This window comes from Tetrao urogallus, assembly GCF_951394365.1.
Source record: "Tetrao urogallus genome assembly, chromosome: 10".
NCBI lineage: Eukaryota > Metazoa > Chordata > Aves > Galliformes > Phasianidae > Tetrao > Tetrao urogallus.
Genome location: NC_136823.1, coordinates 8,498,647 through 8,521,758, shown reverse-complemented (window position 1 = coordinate 8,521,758; position 23,112 = coordinate 8,498,647). Strand labels below are relative to the sequence as shown.

The 23,112-nt window shown below is 35.6% G+C and overlaps 1 protein-coding gene across 1 annotated transcript in view; it reads left to right on the top strand.

Annotated features, from left to right (window-relative positions):
- The window catches only part of ERC2 (ELKS/RAB6-interacting/CAST family member 2), a gene marked incomplete at both ends in the record, with an annotated part of 356,767 nt that overhangs the window by 64,433 nt on the left and 269,222 nt on the right, over positions 1 to 23,112 (top strand). The window contains 2 exons of the mRNA XM_079540281.1: positions 12,461 to 12,535; positions 21,484 to 21,639. Coding sequence (XP_079396407.1) covers positions 12,461 to 12,535; positions 21,484 to 21,639 — 231 coding nt within the window. The remainder of the gene's footprint in view (positions 1 to 12,460; positions 12,536 to 21,483; positions 21,640 to 23,112) is intronic.

Sequence of the window (23,112 nt, the reverse complement as noted above, 5' to 3'; positions counted from 1 at the left end):
TATAATGTCTAAGTTTCGATTTCTTACCCTACACAGTTTTCCTTCTCTTTGTATTTTTAGCCTACATCTTATAGTTTTTAACCTTTGACCATTTATAACTCTTGATTTTGGATTATTATGCATAAATTGTGTTATCTGGTGCCAGCAATGCTTGGATAATAGTTAAGTCTATTTAGATATTTAATTAAGGAAAATCTATCAATTAATGAAATTGCTAGTAAATTTCCTAGTGGTTTTTTTCTTGTCATTTAGTGACAATATCATCTATTCTGTATTCACTGCCAGCTTGTAAATGCACAGTAGTAGCAAATTAAGAATTTGGTACATATATGGATGATATTTATACCTAGTTTGAGGAACTGGCGTGTTCAATCAGTAATATGCACTGAAACTAGTGATAGAAATAAGGTTTGGGCTCCCTAGTGATTTATAGGAGGCATAGATCAAATTCCTCACGGGTAGGATTGTGAAGGCATGTAAACTGAACTACCAAATTTGAAAAGATTGTTGGGACTGAACTTGTCTGAGCCCATTAAAAGCCTAAGGAATATATATATGAAATAAATGACAAATGTCTCATGGCAGTGTTAAGTCAATGATGGTTTGTGTGAAATGAACATGAGAGCTGACTAAGCTAGATGGCTGCTTGTAATACGTGTGGATTGTAGTATGTGAAGTAGTATGGGAAAAAAAGTCATTATGAGCTTGGAATCCCTACAGAGAAATGTCAAGGATTAACAGGAGCTTGCATCATAGCAGGGAAGAATTATATGAAAAACTGGCAATTGAAGGCTGGACAAATCGTACATACATTCAAGCATGGGGTATTACTGTATTTTATTGCAGTTTTGGAGCTTAGAAACTTTCTGATAACTTGATAATCAATGAGTTAATAAGGTTAATGATTATGTGCTAATAACTGGACTTTAGATCATTTCAATAAAACTATTTCATCTTCTGAGATAAACATACTGTACCATATAGTGGAGGTGTGGCAACTGATGTAAAACAAATGCCAAATGAAATTTAGCTCCTGAAGTGCTTTAGTTTTCAGTTATTTAGCACCTTCTGCTCCGCTTTTTCAGTGAGCTCCTCAAATAAATTATTAATAATGTCAGTGAGAAACATTATGTTTTAAAAAGAATTTGTGCATAAAAGACATCATACAGAGATTATAGTCTGAGCTTTTTATTTTCTCATGAAATTTTAGGTAGTAGAATATTGTAAAAATAATTCACTTGGTATACATTTATCTACACAATATTTATTATGCTATGTTATTAACAAAATAGTCTCTGACGTGTTAAATCATTTATTAGGTGATCGTTAAATAGACAGATGACCATTAGATACAGATCAGGAATTATTCAGATTTGTTTTTCTTCTTTTGGCAAGGTATTCTCAGCAGCAGATTGTGTTTTCCAAAGGTAACAGCTCTTTTTAAGTCAAACTTGCACAGATGCATATCTCTGTGTTAGCACTGTAGATTCTTCTGCTAGCTTGTGTTCTTGTAAATTTCTTTGTCAAACAGAAGGTAGTTTCACATTTGCATAAAATCAACTTTGTTCATGTAATTAGAATGGGACTATTTTGTTTGTAGTAGGATGTATTGCATATATCCTCTCTCAATTATATAGTTATGTATTTGGCTCATTGGTAAAGGGGAGAAAGTGTTCTGAGGGAGAATTCTAGGTAGTTGTGCTCAATAGCATATTCTTAGTTTTAGACATATGTGTTGGATAAACAGCTTTATTGGTTAAGACAACTTGAACAGATGATTCTTCTCCCGTGCTGACAATTGTGTTTCTTTTCCCTAAATCTCTGTTCATTGATGAGATAGCTAATAATAATGGTGTCTTTACTTTTCCTCAAGAAATGGATGTATTTTAGGTTGTATGACTAGTGATGGGCTACAAGGTCTGTGGGAAAATGTTAGCAGTGCGCAGACTGGCATATCTATTCATGCAGGGGGCAGGAGGGAAGTGTCTCTGGGTTGACTAAATTGGTTTGGTTTACCACCTGTTGCAGAAAGTTTACTACATCTAATTGTTAGAAATGATCACACTGTAAATTAACAGCTGCTTTTCTTAATCTTCATACTTCAGATTGTGCAAAACTTGTATTCAAGTACAGAGGTCCATATAGATGTCTGTTCAGTAGCGCTCTAATCGTTGTATGTAAAATCATGCAAGAGTAAAGATATGTATGTAGTAATCTAGGGAAGGTTCAGGTTAGCTGTGTTTTATCTGGGTCTAGATACTAAAGGGCTTAAAATTCATACAGCATCTTTGTCAAGATTTTTAGACAGAACTCACTGATCTGGATCAGACACAGTTTTATGGCTATAACCCATCTGCTTTGTCATGTATTTTTCAATTCATCTATGGGACAGACAGCTCATGGAAAGCATATGCAATCAACTGATAAGCAGATCTGTAAGGAAAATACATTTTGTAAGGTATGGGTATTAGGGCTCCTATTTTTCTGAAATTTTGAAATGTCATCTTCGTTTCTACTTTTTTTTTTTTTTTTTACTCTTTTTGTGCATCTTAGTTTTTCAGTTAAAAAAAAATTCAACCAAAAACAACGACTTTGATTCTTTCAGTAGAAATGTTTGCTAGAACATAACATGGAAAGAAAATGTTAAACCTGACTTGTGGAATACCAGATAGAAAATGATTTATCTCATTTGCAAGTAAGCTTTTATTGCTTGCTGCAGTGATACAAAAGTATCTTTGTGTCTGCAAGACTCTGTGCAAGCCATCCTTCTTTGTACAAGTCAACAAGTTGGTATAGGGAGCTGTATTATAATTTCTGTAGAAACTGTGATAATGACTTGACTGGTGTACAGCTGTAACTGCTACTTTTTTTTCCACATGTTGTTTACATTCACAAACTAATAAGATTCAGCAGCTAAATTGATAATGTCTTATGATTTCCACATGCACCATTTTGAAGAAGTACTTCAACAAATCATTCTTGCACTGCGTCCAAATAATAATTTAAATTGTAGTATTTTGCTTATGTTGTCTTCCACCTTCATTTGCAAGTCTTTAACTGTATGTAATAGCAGATAAAGATTGTTAAAAGTGAAAGTGTTACCAAAGTGTAAAAGAAAAAGTGCTAGTGTTCAAATGCATGAGTGAAGGGATCCCATTGTGAATCACAGATTCTGCAAACCTAATTAATAGCAGTGTATTCACTCTAGCTTGCTCAAGCAGTGGGCAGAGCAGACAGCTGCCTTGGTGGCTGTTTGTCTGTCTCCCCTTGACTATGCTGAAAAGCTGTGACTCATCTGCTGTGAACCACATGTCTTCTCATCTCCCCATCTGCACAGGTGAGGGTTCGCAATGTCTGGTGAATAGCTCCTTTCCTATGACTATGATTTCTGCCTCAGACCTCTCTGCACCCCTAAAAAAGGAATATTTCCTTCTGTTCAGCTCTGTGTTTCTTCCCAGAGCCTCAGAGGAGCAGGAAAATGAATGGGGTTTCTAAAGAGAAAGAAGTGGCAGAAAGGGAAAGCTGCTGTTTCTAGAATGTGGAGAGAAAATGAGTTTCTGGGAAGAAAGGAGGCCTGGAAATGGCAGAAAACTCTCAATTCTTTTCTTCTGCAGAAAGATCTGAAAGCCTTGAGATGGCATTACTTTGAAATAAAGATGACACAGTGTAAAATAGTAGTAACTCCAACTTTTAAGTTTAAAAATACAATACGTATAATGTAATTTTTTCTCAGTATATTCAAACATTTTAATTTGTTTACCTGTTTTCAGCCCTTCCTCAAATCTGGCCCCTAAGTTTACAAAATCCCATATTTTTTTTCAGGTAATTTCAGTGCTTAGTAATAAGTACAGTATGGAAATTTGATATTTAATAACTTTTGTTTCTATTTGCTACAGCTTCTGATTGTTACACAGTGTTTTTTTTCCAATACATAATGTAATCTCATGTGGCAGCGTGTTCCATATCCTACATCATCATGTGAATTTTCCAGTCATACACAATTTACATCATCACATGGATTCCTGAGGCTCTGAAAACTCTCCTTGAGGGTCTGATTTTAATCACAACAGATAATTTCTGCAATTTCAGTGGAGAATCTTCTGATTCACATCTTTAGAGGAAACTAAGCCTTCGATGTTTATGGTATTTATGTATCCAGGATATATGTGCACTGATGCACAGCAGAGTAGTTTGTAATGTGTCCCTTAGCCCCTGGCTATACATATTCATATTAAGCATATACTACAAAAAATGATTGTTTGAACCATGTAAGAAAGTGGTATTCTACTGTTTATTTTGCCCCTTGGTAAAAAATAAAAAAATAAAAAAATAAAAAATAATAATAATAAAAAGTTTTCATTTAAATCAACAAAATAAGGAGTACAAGCTACAATTTCTGCATGGAGACTATCAAATATTTTTATCTTGGCCTTCCCCAGTTTTTTTTGTTCAGGTAAAAAGGTAAGAATGAAAGAGGAAACTTGAATGAAAGAGGAAACTTGAACAAATGATTTCAAGTTACCGCGCCAGTTTGTTTCCCAGGCATTGGAGGAAGAACTGGAATGGGTGCTAAGTGGATTTTCTCTTTTTGCATATGAACAGTAAGGTTCATAAACTCTTGACAGATTTCATGGAATGATAACCATTCAGCTGGATAATAATTATTTGTACAGGTTGTTTGCTGCATAGCTGTAATGGTTTACTCAAATAATTGTGCACATGCAGTATAGATGATGTAAAAGTCCTAAGTAAAGTCTCATGTGATAAATAGTTTTGTTGGTGACACAAAACTCTTAAAATTTGAATTGCATTCTTATCATTATTTTCTGGGGAAAAAGAAAAAAAAAAAAAAGATTAAAGACAATGGAATACCAAAATAATTAAAAAAAAATAAATAAATGCTTGGAAAAAAATACAATACTTTGAAATTGAAAATGTTTGACTGCTTTAGACTTCTGATGGTTTTTGAAAGATAGTTCAAGAATGTTTAATGCTGCTTATAAGATTCTTCTTTCTAACAACAAAACAAAACAGAAAAAAAAAGAATGCTGAAATTGTAAGAAATATGGTCCATCTCTTGTGCAGAATTAAGTTAATGCTCTCGTGTTACTCTCTGCAATACACTTCCGTAACCTGCAAACTGTATAGAAATTTGATCAATCAGTGGCTCGTTTTACTCCTATGTCACCCATACAAGTATGTATAGTTGTTTATTTCAAAGTATTATGCTGCACATTCAAATTGTATGTAGTGGATAAAGCTAATCAAAGAATATTCATGCTTACATGTCATGCAAAGACTGACAGATATAGACTTTAATGTATAGACAATCTCCATCTTGGTGTTTATTTTATCTTCACATATATTAACTGCTTAGGAATGTATAGATAGTAGCTTCCTGAATATGTCAAGGAGATAATTTTGATAATTTTTGAAATCTTTGACATTCCATTGGATGACAGTGTGATAACTGTCTTTATAACTAAGTTTTAAAGTACAGATCTGGTTGTTCTAATGATTATATAATACAATAACAAGAGCTTCCCATGTTGAAGATACTAAAATCTAAGTAAAAGATAAATAACGTGTGTAAAAAGATAAATCACACTGCAGTAAGCACTGGAGTGCTTGATTACGCAGAGTGAACATAAAGTACAGAAATACAGGAAAAAATAGATTATTTATGTTTACCTTTATGATTAACTTTTCCTTATGATTAACATTTCTAATTTAAATGAATTTACTTCAGATTGCCAGATACTTGTTGCTTGTTACCAACATCCTTACAAATAACACTGGCATTTAAAGGTTTCCAGTTGCTCCCGTTTTTCTCAGATGGAAAACTCAGGACTGTTTAAAATAACTGAAATATTTGAAGAACAGGGTAAGTCAGATATTTAGAAATAAGAGAGTATCTTTAGTGGGGAGAATAATTTGAGTGGAATACTGAATTCCACTTACATCTCAAAGGCTATAAAGGTGAGATGTCTTACCCCTGATCATGATTCAAGTTGCATAATTCCAATTCTGAAGAAGGTTCAAATATTACCACAAAACTTTGCATTAAAATACTGTTCGAAAGAGCCAAGAAGCTCACACATTTGAAGTGTTATTAACTCTGATGTTCGTTAGCTTTGCTGATTAGGGCCTGATGTTTAAATGCTAAATAGCTTATACCACCAGTAATTTCAAATGCATGTAAGTAAAACCCACCCATATTTAGGAAAGCACTTCCTGGAGAATTAGGAAACCGAAAATCAAAACCATAAATTATTATAGCTTGTGATTTCACTGAGCCAATGCAAATGGAAAACAAAAAAAAAAAGACAGTTAAGGATACACTAGAGGGTAGGCTAGAACAATGATTACAAAGCAGTGTATCCATAAGTTTACTAGATATTATTAGATGCACTTATGAAACTACTCTTTTCAATGTTAAAAAAGAAGTCCCATGGCAATCAATATAAACCATTATTGCAACATGGAGATGTGTATGCCAACACCTTTCCTTGGTCAGCAAAGAATGTTTGCAGTGATACACTGAAAAGAATTGATGTTTATTAAAAAAATGTATAAAACTGATTTCTACAAAAAAAAAGTCAATAGCATGTTTGAAGTTTTGTATATTACCATCAGCTAGAGAGAAGTCAATGTGCTGCTTGTATATTCAGTATATTCAGTAAACTATCCAGCAAGTACATGAAATAAGTAGTATTTTTGCCTTTGAGTAGTAGAGTTTGACTTTATTTCTGGCATTATTTCAGTTCTTTTTAATAAATAACAATTAGAAATTGTGGTTTTTTCCTCCTGAATTTGAGCACAGATGCAGAATAGAAATTCAGAAGTCACTGGTTGCGTTCATAGGGTGAGAAGTGGTGAATGCACTGATATGCATAATCTTTTTACTTTTACAGAATGAGACACAACTGAGACAAAACTCTTTGCATTTTAGCTTGTTCAAAATGGTTTTCCACACGGTTTTAAACTTTGTACACACTATAAAGAGTAGAGGAAGTATTCTTCTTAGAATGTTCTCAGTGCTTACATGCGTCGTGTGAGTGATGATCTGAAATTTATTTTTTGATTGTAATTGTCGAGCTAATATATATGAATAGAGAAAACTATCAAAAAGTTGTTTCTTCAAAGAAATTTGTGAAGCAATAATATTTTTTATGTTTTGAGAAACAATTTTGGTAAGACAGAAAAAAGTACTAATGTTGGGCAAAAAAAAAAAAAAAAGACAGATCTTCTAGATATTTTGTTCATTTTACAAAGAAAATGAAATAACGGTCAAAATTTGTGGTGAAAGCACAGTTTCAGTAGCTCCTTTCAGGAAACATTCTGTGTGCTTTCAATTACAAACCAAATTGTCCCTCATGCGTTTCAAACTCCATACACAAATTACCTTTTTGCTTGAACCTTTTCCTGTGAAGTCTCTTGCCAGAGGACACTCTTCTGTAATGACAACATATGTGGTTACTTAAGGTGTTTTTGACATACAAGTCAAAATCTGAGTTTCTAAAACATACTGTGTTCCCTTGGAGTCTGTCTTCAGGCATACTGGTAGAACGTATTGTAAGCCCTTGTTTTATGCACGAGTTCAAGAATAAATGGACGTATGGTCATTATGAAACAACAACAACAAAAACAAAAAACTACAAAACCAACAAAAAAACAAACAAAAAGCTGAAAAAAAATCCAGAAAACCACTCTCCCTCCCCTACTTCTTCAAGTGACCGAGTTTTCCTGTTTAGGTAAGTAGTTTCAGAACAGTTCTTCAAGACTAATACTGAGGCCTCTGAGGTACTTGCTGGGCTTCTCTGTGGTGCTTGATTACTGATGTATGTTTTGGAGCTTGTTGGTGCTTAATTCATGAAACTTATATTTATAAATTCTGTGTTCTTCACAACTGATGCTTGTCTGTTAAAAGTGCTAAATGGAGGGAGAATTAGGCTTGTATCTTGAATACCTCTCTTAACTGAGAAGTTAAATTCTAATGCACCTATTTTATGAAGAAACTTTATTGAATACGGAACTCACACAGCTATTGAGTTTGATTGTTTCCCATAATTCTTCATTTCACATGCTTTTATTCATTATTTCATTTCTTCAAGCTGTTCACAGTTAAACTTTTGTCAAATCTTAAATGGTTCTTATAGAGCTTGTATCTAGATGAGATGGTAGTGGATCATTAAACGACAACCAATGGCAATATGACTTTTAGATTCCTTCCTAGAAGCTTTTTTATTTTACTAGACACTGGAGCCAAATATAGAATTTTTTTGTGTTGGTCAATTTATAGTTTCCAGATAGATAGTTTGATCAGGTTTTCTTAAATACACTTTCTTCTAAATTACTGTGATACCATTTTGGCTGGGGTTAGATGGAAAGTAATAGAAAACAGGAAAGAGAGGGTAAGCTTATATATTAGAAAGAAATTAATTCCTACATGTTACATCTTTGTAATATTCTGATTAAGTCTGATTTGGTTAATATTTTTAATGGTAGTTTTGGCTGAAGAAACAGTGTTCTTTAGACACTTCTGGTAAGTGGGTGTGCTTTTATATAAATGAAATGATCGATTAAAATATTAATATGCTCCCAGTTTAAGCTTTCATGTTCAGGCAGCTGGTAGTGTAGAATACCAAGAATTCCTTTGCCAGAAGGACAGAAATAGTCTGCTTTTTTGAGTTACTTCGGAGAAGCAGCAGCTCTTATGCCATTGCTTGCTGTGATTTACAGATTTGTGCATTCTAATCAGAAATATAAAAAGCTAGGTGTACTCATAGAATGGTTTTTCACTTCTGTAGTTACGCTGCCTCATGTACAGTTCTTCTCCCATTGGTTATTAGATTCTGATATCTTTGTATTATGTCTTTATTTCTTAAATTTTTGAGAGTTTTACTGTTCCATTTTCTTTCTGTTCTTTAATCAGTAAAAGACTACTGGTTGAAATGCAAGCACTCACTGACAGTTTCATGGCTTGGATGATATCCCTAAACTGCCTGTTTGTCTGCAAAAGTCCTCTTTTATTTTACCACTTTGTGTAACACTAGTTGAGGCAGTTTTGTGTAAATACAAGGTAAAATGTTGTACTGCATCGACAGTGTTGAGGTAAACTTTTATTAAGACTTTCACTTCACTCCCATCGAATCAGAACAACAGATTCATTGATGTGTTAGCAACCATGGTAAAATACACCAGAAACAGAATGAAAGAAAGATGAGGTTGTAGCATCTTGGCTTTCCTCCAGCCAAGTGATGAAATGTTGTACAACAAAGCTGAAATAAAAAGGCAGTTTTGTTTTGGCTTTAATTAATAGTATGTTAATATAGCTGGTGCTGTGTAGTGCAGGTGTTGAATACCAGACTGTAATGAGAAAATCTTGCAAGGTATTGGTATCAGTTTCTCAACAAAGGAACAAAACTCTTCTTTCACCTTTTTTAAAGGAAGTTTCTAGTATGAGCTGCCTCTTCTTGGAGTTTTTTGATGTTTAAACTAGTAGTAAAAGTGGGTGCTGAAATTTCTTGAGACCAAATGAAATGCTAATGTCACATTACAGAGACATGCAGAAGGAGAAAGCAACAGCCAGTCTTAAAACTTTTTTTGTCTAAAATTAAGAATATTAGAGAATGTGAAGAAGATCTAATTACCTGTCAATTTAGCGTAGGTGTGTTAATCATCCTAACAACTAACCACCATTATGAAATCCCAGTGCTGATTGTGTGGTGTGGGCATCTGATTATGCAAAATTATAATTAATGAGTATATAAGAAGTGGTTGCTCAGATGTACTGGCAATTGCAGTGAAACAGTTGTCAGGGGATGTAATGAAAGTTTAATTCCATCTCTGAGTGATTAGTGGTTTAGACCTTGATGGTTACAGAACTAATGGCAAAAGCATTTTATCATGGATATGAACAGCAAAAGCTCTGTGTGATTGAATGCAGGCTTGGGTGTTTGTTTTTTTGCAGTTTGTGTGGATTTTTTCTTTTTTTTTTTTTTTTAAAACAGACCAAACCAAAACAAGAAAAAATTAAACCATCTCCTCCAGGGTTCATTGGGCTTTAAATTGGAAATTTAAAAGATAAAGCAGTATCATTCCAAAAATGATGTAATAAATAAAAGTCTGATTTGAAATTTGAATCCGTTCAGATGACCTCAGTCAGTAAAAAGATCAGTGTAAGTTATTATACTCAAAAGGTGATAGTATCTCTGAATCAGTACCCCAAAAATACTTCCCCAAATCAGTAATCCAAAAGAAAAAACATACATAGCATAACGCAAGTTCAAGAATTCAGCCTGGTGTGAGTCTCCAAACATTTGAAACTGATTGGAAGAAAACCCACAGAAAATAATAAAGTGGGAGTGATATTCTGATTCTCCAGAATCTTTGTCTGCATCATTTTACCATTAGGAATAGGAAAGAAAAGCTTTTAAATCAGCCAGAATCAGATTGATTCATAAAGCAAACAGGAAACGTATTATGAGGCAAGGCTTCATGCCATGATAGACATCTAGGGAAACTCATCGTTGGCAGTCTATTTGTCTTTGGCTTAGGGGGTGGAAACTCTGGTTTGTCTCCCTGGGTAATGTATGGAATCCTGTTTGTATTCCAGTGCAGTTTATATGGCCTTGGGGAGCAAAGTCTGATCTTAAAATTAGCTGTAATTTTTGCTGATCAGATAATGGTATGACTGGCCAGCTATTTTTCCATGACTTTTGTAGGAGGATGTCATGACAAATTTGTGACATACTGTTTTTTCTAAAACATTTACATAGTGTACTTGTTTCATCTGAGATAACCAGCACGTGGTGATTGGGAGAGTCCCTCTGGGTAGGTGACTTGCAAAGATTTTTCTATTTTAAATGTGGAGAATTAGTTTTAAGTACAAAAACCAAGGTGAACACACTGTTCAGATATGCTTTCTTAAATGGCCGTGCAGAAACAGAAATTTGCTGTTCTCATGTTAGAAATAATATGCGTATATTTACTAGTGAAGGTAGTATATGTAATATTTGCTACAAAAACAACTTACTTAACTGTAAGTATGCATTCTGACACTTGTACCTAATTCAACTCCTGCAGACAGTGCTGTGTTTTAGCACGGTCTTAAGCAATAGGCTGTTTCAGGTTGGAATCTATTTTAGCAGTCTGTCTAACCATTAAGTTTTTATACATCCCTTCCATAAAATCTACAGAGAACGAGCAAAACATAATAGGCAAGACAGAGTATATCCAACTCTGTTCTTTGTAAGAGGATTTAAATTTCTGGGGAATCCAAGAGGTTTAGTCATTGGCTGTATTAACACTGTTAGCTACTGTAAAAACACTGAATGTTTGCAGTGTGTGATAGTAAAGAGAATGAGGATCATTACGTGTTTTTTTTTGTTTGTTTTGTTTTTTTGTTTTTTTTTTTTTCTCTCAATATATGTGGGGGATCTGGAAGAAGCATGATTTGGAAGACATACTAGCTCAGATTCTGGGGTGAGCTAAGCAGTATTTGTAGTAAATGAACCTAGTTACAAGGCATAAACACGCAGTTCATGGTCATGAAATTAGTGCGTGCAGAGCACTGATGTGCAGGAAGAACAAGGTGAAAAAGATACCTGCCTTGATAGCTCTGTCCTTTAGAAGTGACCTGTGCATGGCTAAATCTGTCCTGCTTCAGTATTGCTTTCTTATTAACTGCTCAGCTGTGTGAGAGGTATGGGTTCTTAAGGGATGATGTTTCATGACAACTCTGCATTGTTCTGAGTTGATGCAAACTTTTTACTGAGATACCTCAGACAAAGGTACAGCTCCTATGTTTTGTAAGACTGAATGGTGCCATCTTTGTCCTCACTTTTTATAAAGACCAGTAGACATTAATTCTGTTAATTGTATGCCTTACGTAATGATTAAAGTCTATTTTCCTCTTGTGTGTGGTGTAAAATAAAAAATAAATGAAAATGGGAAAACCAAAATGTAATAGCTGCACTCGAGGGTGTTGCATCAACCCACTACATAATTACTATCTTTAAAATGTCAAATTTAAATATAATGTCTTTAAATGACTTATTTCAGATATCAGTAGATAAACTAAAAGAAAAGAACAGTAACAGATTCTGAGTGACTTCTAAAAGCATTTGATTTAGTAGCACAGCTGAGTGGATTAAATTTTGATATCTGTGCAGAAACAGCAGGATTGTATTTGGACTAAGAAATTACTTGCTGGCTTTGTCACAGTTGACGTTAATTATTGATAGGGGTTTCAGTAATAGCGCATGTGCCAGCAGAGTTGACTGTAATATAAGATAGGAACGGCAGTGATGCTAGAGGGATTATAAGAGAGGGAAGCACCTGTAGCATTTAGAGTTGCATGCTCTGGTCATCAGTCTTTTGCTGCAATACGTTCATGACTGATTAATATAATGCAAAGATGAGTCGTCAGGCTTATTTCTATCGTGTTCCTCCACAGGAATTACATAGAAGAACTCAGCTTCAGCCTGAGCCAGCAAAGACGAAGGCTCTTCAAACAGTTATTGAAATGAAGGTATAGTGTTTGCATGTTTTCCTTTGCATTATTTTTTGTAACTTGAACTCATGTACTAGCTCTAGCTATAATGGAGTTAGTTTTCCTTGCAGCAGCCTGCAAGGTACTCTTTCAGATTTGTGATCAAAACAGAGTTGTTAACACTCTGATATTTTAGTTATTGCTGAGCTATTCTAACACAGCATCAGGGCTTTGTTTCTCGCTCTACTCCCCCAGCCGGTGGATTGGGGTGGACAAGCAGCAGAATGGGAATACAGCCAGGACAGCCAGCCTCAGCTGACCTGAGAGATATCCTGTATGTTATGTTCAGCAGTAAAACTGAAGTGGGGACAGCATTCAGAGTTATGGCATTTGTCTTTAATGTGTGCTTGGTTTTGGAACGTGATTTTAAGCATTTTTAAGCATCATGAAGACCTGTGGAATCATGGTGAGAAAGTTCTGTAAATGAAGACACGCTTAGGCCAGGAGGACTCACAGAACTGCATGTGGTAGCATTACAAATGGCAGCTATTCTTATCTGTGCTGATAATTTTCTGGGTGTTTGGTGTTGAACTGGATATTACCCGTGTCCCTGCATTAAAGAAGTATTCTCTTTTGAAAATCGTACTTGTGGTTTGCCAGGACTGACAGTGCTAGCTACAGCCAAGTCAGAGTAGAAGCACTGGTTGGTGGTGAGGTGTGTATTTCAGATATTAACTCAACTTTGTGTAATCTATTTTCTGTTTGTCAGTAAAATTCACTTGTAGGTTTTATTTTACTTTTATAACCAGACCAACAGTTCTTCATTCTACAAATTACTGGGTTCTCAACATCTTACTGAAATGTTTAAAATGAGTGCTGAATTAACTGTCCTTATTTTGTTTTCTTGATAAGACTTGATTAAAAAACAGGCACAGCGTTGCTTGTTTTGAGTAAGGAGAATTTAATATTCCTTTTTAAAAGACTCAAAAATCAACATCAAAATGCAAAACAAAACAAAGCAAACAATGCACCTCCCAACCCAACAACAAAAGCAAGACCAACCAACCAACTTAAAAAAAAAAAAAAAAAAAAAAAAAAGGTTGCAGGAGGGCCAATAATACATCTGTTGATTGTTATTTGGTCACTTGTTTTACATCCAACTTAAGGAAGGCATTAACTTCATCAGCAGTGTGATGCAACAAAATGTGATGAAACAACTCTTAGTCATAAGCACAATTTCCTCTTTTTGGTGTATAATATTACTGAAATGTTTTGTCTTTTCTTCCTACAATAAGAGAAGAAAAGCTTATTTGAAAGGGGAAAACTGATATTTTCACATGACTCCCTGAATCTGGAATCTGTCTTGAAGAAAAATACCATACACAAGATAATTTGTGAGTTAGCAGTGCTGTCTGAAACACACTAATGATGGTCTTTCATTTCAGTCTTCTTAAAAGGGAGTGCAAATTAAAGGCCTCACTTTGCCAGTGACTTCTGTTATGAGCAAATGAGTTCAGCATGTCTGGACATTGCAGTAAACACACAGTAATAACTGCAACAGTACTTTCCAAATGCTGTATCTGCTTTTTTAAATAATCCAATTAGCTTGGATTATATGAACAATGGAAAAGGTGCATCAATTTCAGTAGTCCCTGTTCTTTTATGTATTTCCCTTGGACCTTTACTGTTTATTCCAGTTCATAAGTCTATATGAAATTTCAAATGTGTGTTTTTGCAAAATCTTGTTATTTCATGCATGTGCGAAAGTAAGGAGCTGGCTGAGAAACAATTTTCTTTCTATTATTTTTGTGTCTCACAAATTTAAAACTTTGGGGATATTGAGATAGAGGGTTTAGAATAGTTTATGATCTTCCATGTGGATTATCAACAGTTTAAAATTTATGTTTTCAAAATAACTTGCAATTCTGCTTTGTGTACCAAAATTCTTTGGAAAGGATGAGGAAATGGGGGCCAGGATGGGGACATATCTGCAATATCAAAATATAATGATATAGTTAGAGCTACTCTGCCAGTCCCTGTTCATGAAGAGCTTTCATTTGCTAGGAGTGAGATTGTAGTCATGATGCAGAGCTGCTTCTGGGCTCGGCTCTGGGGCATACAAGTCTTCCTTTTGCTATGACCATACACAGCTTTAGGATTGCCCTGTTCTAAAATAGGCCTAATATTGAAAAGGGAACAAATGTAATATGTTGAAATTCACATGTCTAAAACTCAGCTTTCATTACAAATTCCAGCTTTGGAAAGCTTGCAAGTTAATTTCAATTGTTTTAATCCAGACAACATTTGTTTTGAAAACAAAAAAAACCCCACAAGAACAAAGAAGCTGAACATTTGTTTTAAATAATCAAGGACTAAAGCAATGATTTCCCTGCAGTATTGAGTATAGGAGGAGGGAGAAGTTTACCCTCTAATATAGCAAACCGTGGCTGTACCCTGCCCTGTTCAGAGGGCCTGAGCAGGGAAGTTTGAGTGTCAACTGATATAGTATTGTATTGAATCACAATGAATTAGGAAAGGCATTCTGACTGGTTTTCCTCAGTGTAGTATTATAAAGACCATAAAAAGTCAGTGAATTATTCTCATCCATTCCAAAATGAATAACTCAGATTGTAACTAAGGCAGAGAGCAAGGTTAAGAAGGTAGGCAACTTAAAGGTAGCACAGAACGTGACCTGGCTATAGTTCTGTGACTCTGAGAGGTTGGAAAACACGATCCCACCACTTCTTCAGCACCTTAGCTGCTATGAGAGCTTTTAAATAATACTTTTCATATAAATAACTTATAGCTGTGGAGGTTGCTGTTAGGTTAGTCAGTTCATATATTGGAAAGCGTAGACTTCTCTTACACAAGTAATTATTGAGCAGTTGCTTGCAGTTCTGGATATACTGCTTACAGTATACAGATGACATGAAATAGGAATTATAGTACCAGAATTTTTACTGACTATTAGGCATGTAAGAAAGACCTGGTTTAGTTGTTTATAAACTAAGGATGTTTAAGAACTAAGGATATCAGAGGATAACGGTTTAAATGTGTAACAGAATTTTGAGTAAGTTGAGCCAGTGTTGGATACTAGGTGATATTTGTTGTGTTTTATACAAGTGTTCTATAAAATAAGAAGGTCAAATTCCACCCTGCCTCATCTCTAAGAGCTTAATAAGGACTGTAGGAGAGTTCAGTTACATTTGGCTCAGTCACCATCACTACTGAAAGGCTGTGTTTTCTTTCAGTGTCCGTGAATTAAAAAATAAGGTGTTGATAAACAGGGAAGTGTTCTGATAGGAGCCATCAGAAGAGCCATCGTTTTATACAAAAGAGGCCTCTCCAGGCCTGAAAATAAATAAATCACAAAATACAGCATGCTAAGGTTAGAGATAGCAAGTATACACTAACATAAGGTGCAAATAAATATTTAACAGTGTTCATATGATTTTATTACTTGTGTTGCACAGAAAGCCAGGCGAGGGTTTTTTTTTTTTTTTTTTTTTTTACAGCTGTTGCTTGAGACTTTGTGATACATGATCAAATAACATATTTTTTCTCATGCCTAAGTCTTTGTTTGCTTAAGCATAAAATAAACCTGGTGTATTGAAATACATTCCTTTAATTGACATTGCACCCATGCATCCTTATATTTTGTTTGTAGGCAGATGTCAGATCTTTGATTATGACTGGGATCTTTGATTATGACTCATATCCAAATTGTTTACCATTCAAAATCATTTACAAATCAAAAAGAGTGAAAGGAAACATTCTTCATTATTTCATTCTTGGTGGAAATATTCCCGAACACCTCAATCAGGTCAAAATTTCAGTATTTTTTTCATGTATTTCCAGACTTAAATCAGTGATTCTGAGAAAGTCAGAAATAAGATGCCTAATGATGAGGCGTGAAGCCTAACTGCAGAGTACTGACTATTCTGAAACTTATATACTCTAGCAACAAGAATTGAATTCTTTAAAAATAGCAAGCTGTAATTCAAAATATTTATGGTTTACCTTGATTGCAGAAAGAGCCACTTTTATGTATTGATCCAGCTGTGATATTTCAGGTATGGATTTGGTTCTGAAAATGTGTGTTATGTGTTTGCAGTGCAATATACTCCTATTTTTAAGACTGCATGAGCTTTCACTTTCCCTTGTCTTTGGAAATAAACCCCAGTATTCTCCATATTAGTTTGAAAAAGTTTATAGTAAGACTAGTTGAATATAGAGTTTGTGTATATTGCATTTACTTGCAAGTTCTAGTAAAAGTGATGTTTCATTTATTTGCTGCTGATTCCTTGTAGAAAGCCCTACAAGTAACACAGGCATAATTTGTTAAATGTATCTGCTATTTGAAATTGTGTAAGTGTAGCAATTCATTACTTACCAATTCAGAGAATAGAAGACTGGTATGCTGTATTTTTTACAAAAGTTTTGCCTTACTTGTCCTTTCCTAAACGTTCAGGAAATGTACTGTCGCTCCTTGTTTTTGGGGTAGGGATTGGATTTATAAGTTAACTTGAAACACGACTCATTACTGAATGGAAACTCATCTGCAGTAGCACTCTCCTTTGCATTGTGAAATGTCGTTTTCTTTGTTAGCATCAGGGCAAAAACAAGTTGAGCTTCGTGTTCCAGAGAGTTGAACTTCTGCTAGACCAAGGATAGATAAAGCCCTATCCTCTCTTGCAGATTGTCTGAAACACTGTTTAATAAAATAGATGAAGTATCAATTACTGCTGGAAGAAATGGATAGTCTTACCAACAGAGATTTAGGAGGCTTGACTGAAAAAATGCAAAATCGTAGAGTGCAGAAGATGTTTGTTAGTACCACTTAATACCAGCATGTCTCACAATATTGCTGCAAAGGAATCTTCTTTGTGATTCAACAGACTAACTTAGTTTGTTAGAATGCTGCTAATGCAGATAAGTCTTAGTGGTTTGAAGGAAATATGGCATCTGTTTCTATTTCAGTTCCTGAAAGTTTGCCAGACCCCGTGCCACAACAAGGGCTGACTGAAAGTATTTCAATTGAAGTTTACTGTGGGAAAATGCTGATTCAGTGGAATCAGGAAATTTTTATGGGAATATGCCTATTCTGTCAAAATTTCCAGTGAAAGCAAAGCTATGTGACTTTCTGTCCTTCATGTAAGCCAACCCAGCTACCTCTGTGGCAGTACCCAATGGGAGCTCCAGACTGTCTGTGCTGTCCTCGACCTGTGATGTTCCTTGCTTTCCAGCAACTGTGCAGGCAGGAAAACCTTCAGGTTTGATGGGCAAACCAGCAGCCTCTCTGTGTATTTGCAGAATTACCAGTTTGTCCAAATGATAAGTGGCTATGTATAAAACCAGGATTCTGATGCATATAAAATATTCTGTGACCATTTTGTACAGCTGTGAGCAAGTTCTTATCCTGTTATCCATTTCTGAGCCATTCTCTTTGCATTTGAACTCTATCACGATAGACTTACTTGTTTGCTGTGGTTTTGACTGTGTGACGGAACAAAACTGTTGAATGAAAGCACAGTTTTTCCATGGAAGAAACACGGTTTTCCTCTGTTAATTTTCATCTAAATATCGGGAATGAGATTTGTGTTCTGTAGCTTGCTACATTCATAGTATGGTGTTTTCTATGGAATGGGGCTTAATAGATTTTTTTTATTATTATTATTATTATTATTATTTTTTTTTTTTTTTTACACATGCATTAAAGGAATGAGATCTGATAAAGACTTTCAGATTTTACTTGACATTAATTTGGTTATGAATAGTGCAGAAAAGGCAAGTAATGATGTGTGGGAAACACATCTACTTGCTTCTACAATTAATAGTATTGCAAAGCCGTTTTTGAAGATGGCCTTAATAATTGAAGTTGCTCAAATCCTTAGTAGAACTCACTGGCAAGACACTGAACATGTACATACAGTCAGTGGGATCAGACTGGCATAAGGTCACTGTACTACAATTACTGTGTGAGTAATGAGGGAGATACCTGAGGCTTTATCATATCAAATCTTGAAAACCTCCAAGAATGGGTTATACTGCCTCTGTGGGCAACCTTTTCCAGTGCTTTTTCTCAAGCTATAATACTTGTAGGTACTGGAAGGCTATGCTCAGCCCCCCTTGAAGCCTTCTCTTCCCTAGGCTGAACAAGCTTAATTTCCACAGCCTCTCCTCTGCGGTTATGTGCTCCAGTCCTCTTGCCCCTATGCTAGGCTCACTCAGGTTTAACATCAGGTTTAATGTCTTGTACTGCAGGGCATTAAACTGATTGCAGGATTGTAAGTGCAGTCTAACATATCTCTCTTTCCTTGATCTGCTTAGTGTGTATGCTGCCAAGGATACTGTTTGCTGCTTTTACTGCCAGCATCTGTTGCTGACTCCTGTTAAACTTGCTGTGTCCACTGGGATATTACAATCCTTTTCACAGAATCATGGAATCACAAGAGTTGGAAGTGATTTCTGGAGATCATCTAGTCCAAGCTAGAGCATGTCCTGTACAGTAGGTTACACAGGAAAGCTTCCAGGTGGGTTTTGAATATCTCCAGAGAAGGAGACTTCATGGCCTTTCTGGGCAGCCTGTTTTAGTGCTTTGTCCCACTCACAGTAAAGTTTTTCCCCCTGTTCTTATGAAACTCCCTATATTTCAGTCTCTGCCTATTGCCCCCTGTACTGTTGCTAGCTAACCGCTGAAAAGAGCTTGGCCCCAGCCACTTGATTCCCACCCTTTAGATATTGATAAGTATCAATAAGATCATCTCTCAGCTTTCTCTTCTCCAGGCTGAACAGCTCCAGGACTCTCAGCTTCTCTTCATATGGGAGATGCTGCAGGCCCTCAGTCATCTTTGTGGCTCTCCTCTGGACTCTTTCTATAAGTTCCCAGCCTTTCTTGAAGTGAAGAACCCAGAGCTAGATCAGTACTCCAGCTGGGATCTTACCAAAGCAGAGTAGAAGGGAAAGATCACCTCAACCTGCTGGCCATGCTTTTTCTAGTGCACTTCAGGATACCACTGGACTTTTTGGCCACTAGTTCACACTGCTGGCTAATGGTTAATCTGTTGTCCACCAGGAAAGTCAGGTCCTCCTCTGCAGACATCTTCTCCAGCAAATCAGCCTCTAATCTGTACTGATGCATGTAGTTATTCCTCCCCAGTTGTAGGACTCAGCACTTGCCATAGTTGAACCTCATAAGGTTTTTGCCCACTCACCTCTCAGCCAGTCCAGATCTTGCTGAATGGCAGCACAGCCTTCTAGTGTGCCAGTCACTCCTCCCAGCTTTGTATAATCATGCTGAGAATGCATTCTATCCCTTCATCAAGGTCATTTTTGAAGAGCAGCTGAACTGCTCCCAAGGCAGTCAGTCCCTCATGGATACAGGTGCAAGGACTTATTCTTTTCCTGGTGCAAGACTTTGTTTTTGCTGAGTTATCTAAGGTTCCTGTCTGCCCATTGGTCCTGTCTGTATTGGTCTGTTAGGTGCCTCTTAAGTATTTTCATGGGTCTCCCAGCTTGTTGTATCTACAGATAAGTGCTTTGCCACACCTTTCAGGACACTAAAAAATGCCAGAGGTCCCAGCATGGACTTCACGATATTCTCCTTATTACTCTTCCAGGAAGAGAACAAGCAATTAGCAGCTCTAACCCTGATCATAAAACCTTTTTTTTTCCCTTGCCAGTTGATCACCCATACAGACCGTAACTTGGACACAAGAATGCTGTGGGAGGTTGATTCCAAAGTCTTGCTAGAGCTGAGGTGAATGACAGTCACCCTTCATTCCTCATCCACAAGCATAATCATTTTATCTGTAAAGGCAACTGGGTTGGTCAGGAATGATTTACCATTGGCAGATCAATACCGACTGTTCCAAAATGTCTTCGCCTTCATGCTATGAAAAATATTGTGCAAGAAGACTTCCCAAGGTCTGTAGTGAAGCTGTGCCTATCGTTCAATTAGTTTAATTCTTTTTGTCTCTTCTTAAGATGAGTGCAACATTTGCCTTTCTCTAGTTGTTAAGAATCTCTGACAGTTCTGTCATGATTTTTCAAAGAGAGTGGCCTTACAAAGACATCAACCACTTAAAACCATTGGAAGTCCCATATTGGTCCTAATTGGAAGTTCTCCTGGTTGGTGGAATCATATAATTTTTTTTCCTCTTTTCTATTAATACGGATATATTTCTGACTCTCACTGAAGAGATTTATTCAATTTCCAAATGACTGGCAACAACATCAACAAAATCACTGGATGCTGTCACAACTGTGCTGGCACACGTGGCAACTATTGCCTGTGATACAGAATTTTTTTAGTGCTTGTGGTTTCTTGGGTTTATTTATTTTCGAGACTCATAATAAAAAGTGCTAAATCTCCTCTTGGTGATGTGGTGGAGGAAAACAATGTGAGGAAACAACCTTTGTTCCCGATGACAGCAGGCAGAAGTAGAAACCCTGATGAAACTTGCAAATTGCCTTAGACCAGTTCACATAATAAAGTGGCCTATCTTCCTGCAGTTCTGATGGACAAGCCTCTCTAGACTAAACTTAGCCTTTGTGTTTAAGAGCTTGGAATTATAGCCAGGACCAAGTGGTTAGGAGTATAAAGAATATACGTCATCCAAATGCAAGCTCAGAATAAAGGGCTTCTTCCGTTCTCCTGTCATTCCTAACTGTGGAGGAACAAAGAGATGATTCTAACCAGGATGTGTTCTCTATAGGTGGTACAATGTAATGTAGGATTGTACTGATCTGGTGGTTGTTTTTTTTTTTTTTTTTTTTTTTTTTTTTTTATGAAAGAGATGTAAAATCTGTATAACTGATTTCAATGGAATTACTCATAGTTTATGACAGTGTATATGCAATCTGTATTTTTACTATGTATTTTTACAATCTTATTATTTGTTATTTCTGTAAGTACAGAAATAATTTTGTTACGTATTAAATACAAGATTCATATAATTTCCAATATTCTTTTTTGTATAATATAGGATACAAAAATAGCTTCACTTGAGCGCAATATAAGAGACCTTGAAGATGAGATACAGATGTTAAAGACAAATGGAGTTCTGAATACAGAAGATCGAGAAGAAGAAATCAAACAAATAGAAGTTTACAAGAGTCACTCGAAGTTCATGAAAAACAAGGTAAAATCTATTAATATCTTAACATTGGTTAAATAATGTGAACAAAAGTTTTAACTAGACTCTTTCCAGCACTAGCATGTCTGGATGTTTCCTATTGGCAATTCTCTGCTATATGGTACTGTCGCTGTAGAAGAGTGAAGTATTTCAGTGAAATAAAAATTCATTTATATATTAACTTATGAGAGGTAAGGAGGAGTCTATTCCAGTGCTCCTGCTGAGACAACTGCAATCATTAGTTTTTACACCATGTTCCCTTTTCCCTTTATTTTGTATGTTTTAATGCTGTTCTTTTTTTTTAATTATTTCATTATTTTGATTTGCAGCATTTTGGAACAATTTTATTTGTGCTTTTATATTTGATAGAAGTTTTACAATAAGGACTGCTGCTCCTTAGGTTATATGAAATTAAGGGTTTTTTTTTTTTTTGTATTTTAAAAACTTACAATTTAATGACTTTGTTCCTGCAATGTACCCTTCATTTAAAATCATTGTACATAGATAATTGGGCTGACAATCAGATTGTAAGTACGTAGTGGTGGAATACACATTTTCTTGGTAAAAGCCTTATAGTTATTTTAAAATACATCAGAATTAAAGCTTTGTGTCTGCCTGGACTCTTTACTTCCTTAAATTTCAACCTACTCAGCTGCTTTCTAGGTAAAGATGAATTCTCTCCAAATACACTTTCTTGTGAGTTCTAAAACTACTTTAGAAAATTAGAAAAACTACAGTTTTTATAGTTGCCTTAGAATTGTAGTAAATTATACATAATGTTAGTATTTGTATTGGTTTATTCCTAGTCCTCCACCTTGAACATTCTGTTCATGAAACAATAAGTAATGAATTATGGCTCTTGCTTAAAATATGGAGATGTAAGCTGATACAACCATCCTTATCTATACAAATTTAAGTTTTGGTAGTAGCTCCAGCCCTCTGATCACCTTCTTGTCTCTCTTCTGAACCTACTCAAACAGCTCTACATTTTTCTTGTAGATGTAGACTGTTGTCATGTCAGAGATTGACTTGACCCATGTGCAACACCTTATATTTGGACTTCTTGAATCTCATTAGATTCCCCTAAACCCACTTTTCATGCTTGTCCAGGTCCCTTTGGGTGGTGTCCCTTCCTTCTATTGTATAAACTACACTCACAGCTTGGTGTCATCAGCAAACCTGCGATCGAGCAGACACTTGATTGCACTCTGTCACTGATAAAGACTTGTTGAATTCTATGAAACTTTTAAACTACATCATAGGAGATTATGCTTTCTTGGGACATCTGAGCATATTTTAACTTACATGGATTTACACTGCTGAGGAAATGGGAGCGTTAGTACCATGTGGAAATAATCCAATTTTATAAAAATAAACAAAAACCAAAATGCTGAAAATTCAAACGATGTATTATTTAAGTTCAAATAAGTAGCTCAGTAGCTTAGGAGTAGCTAAAGTTCTGGTTAAATTTGAAGCAAT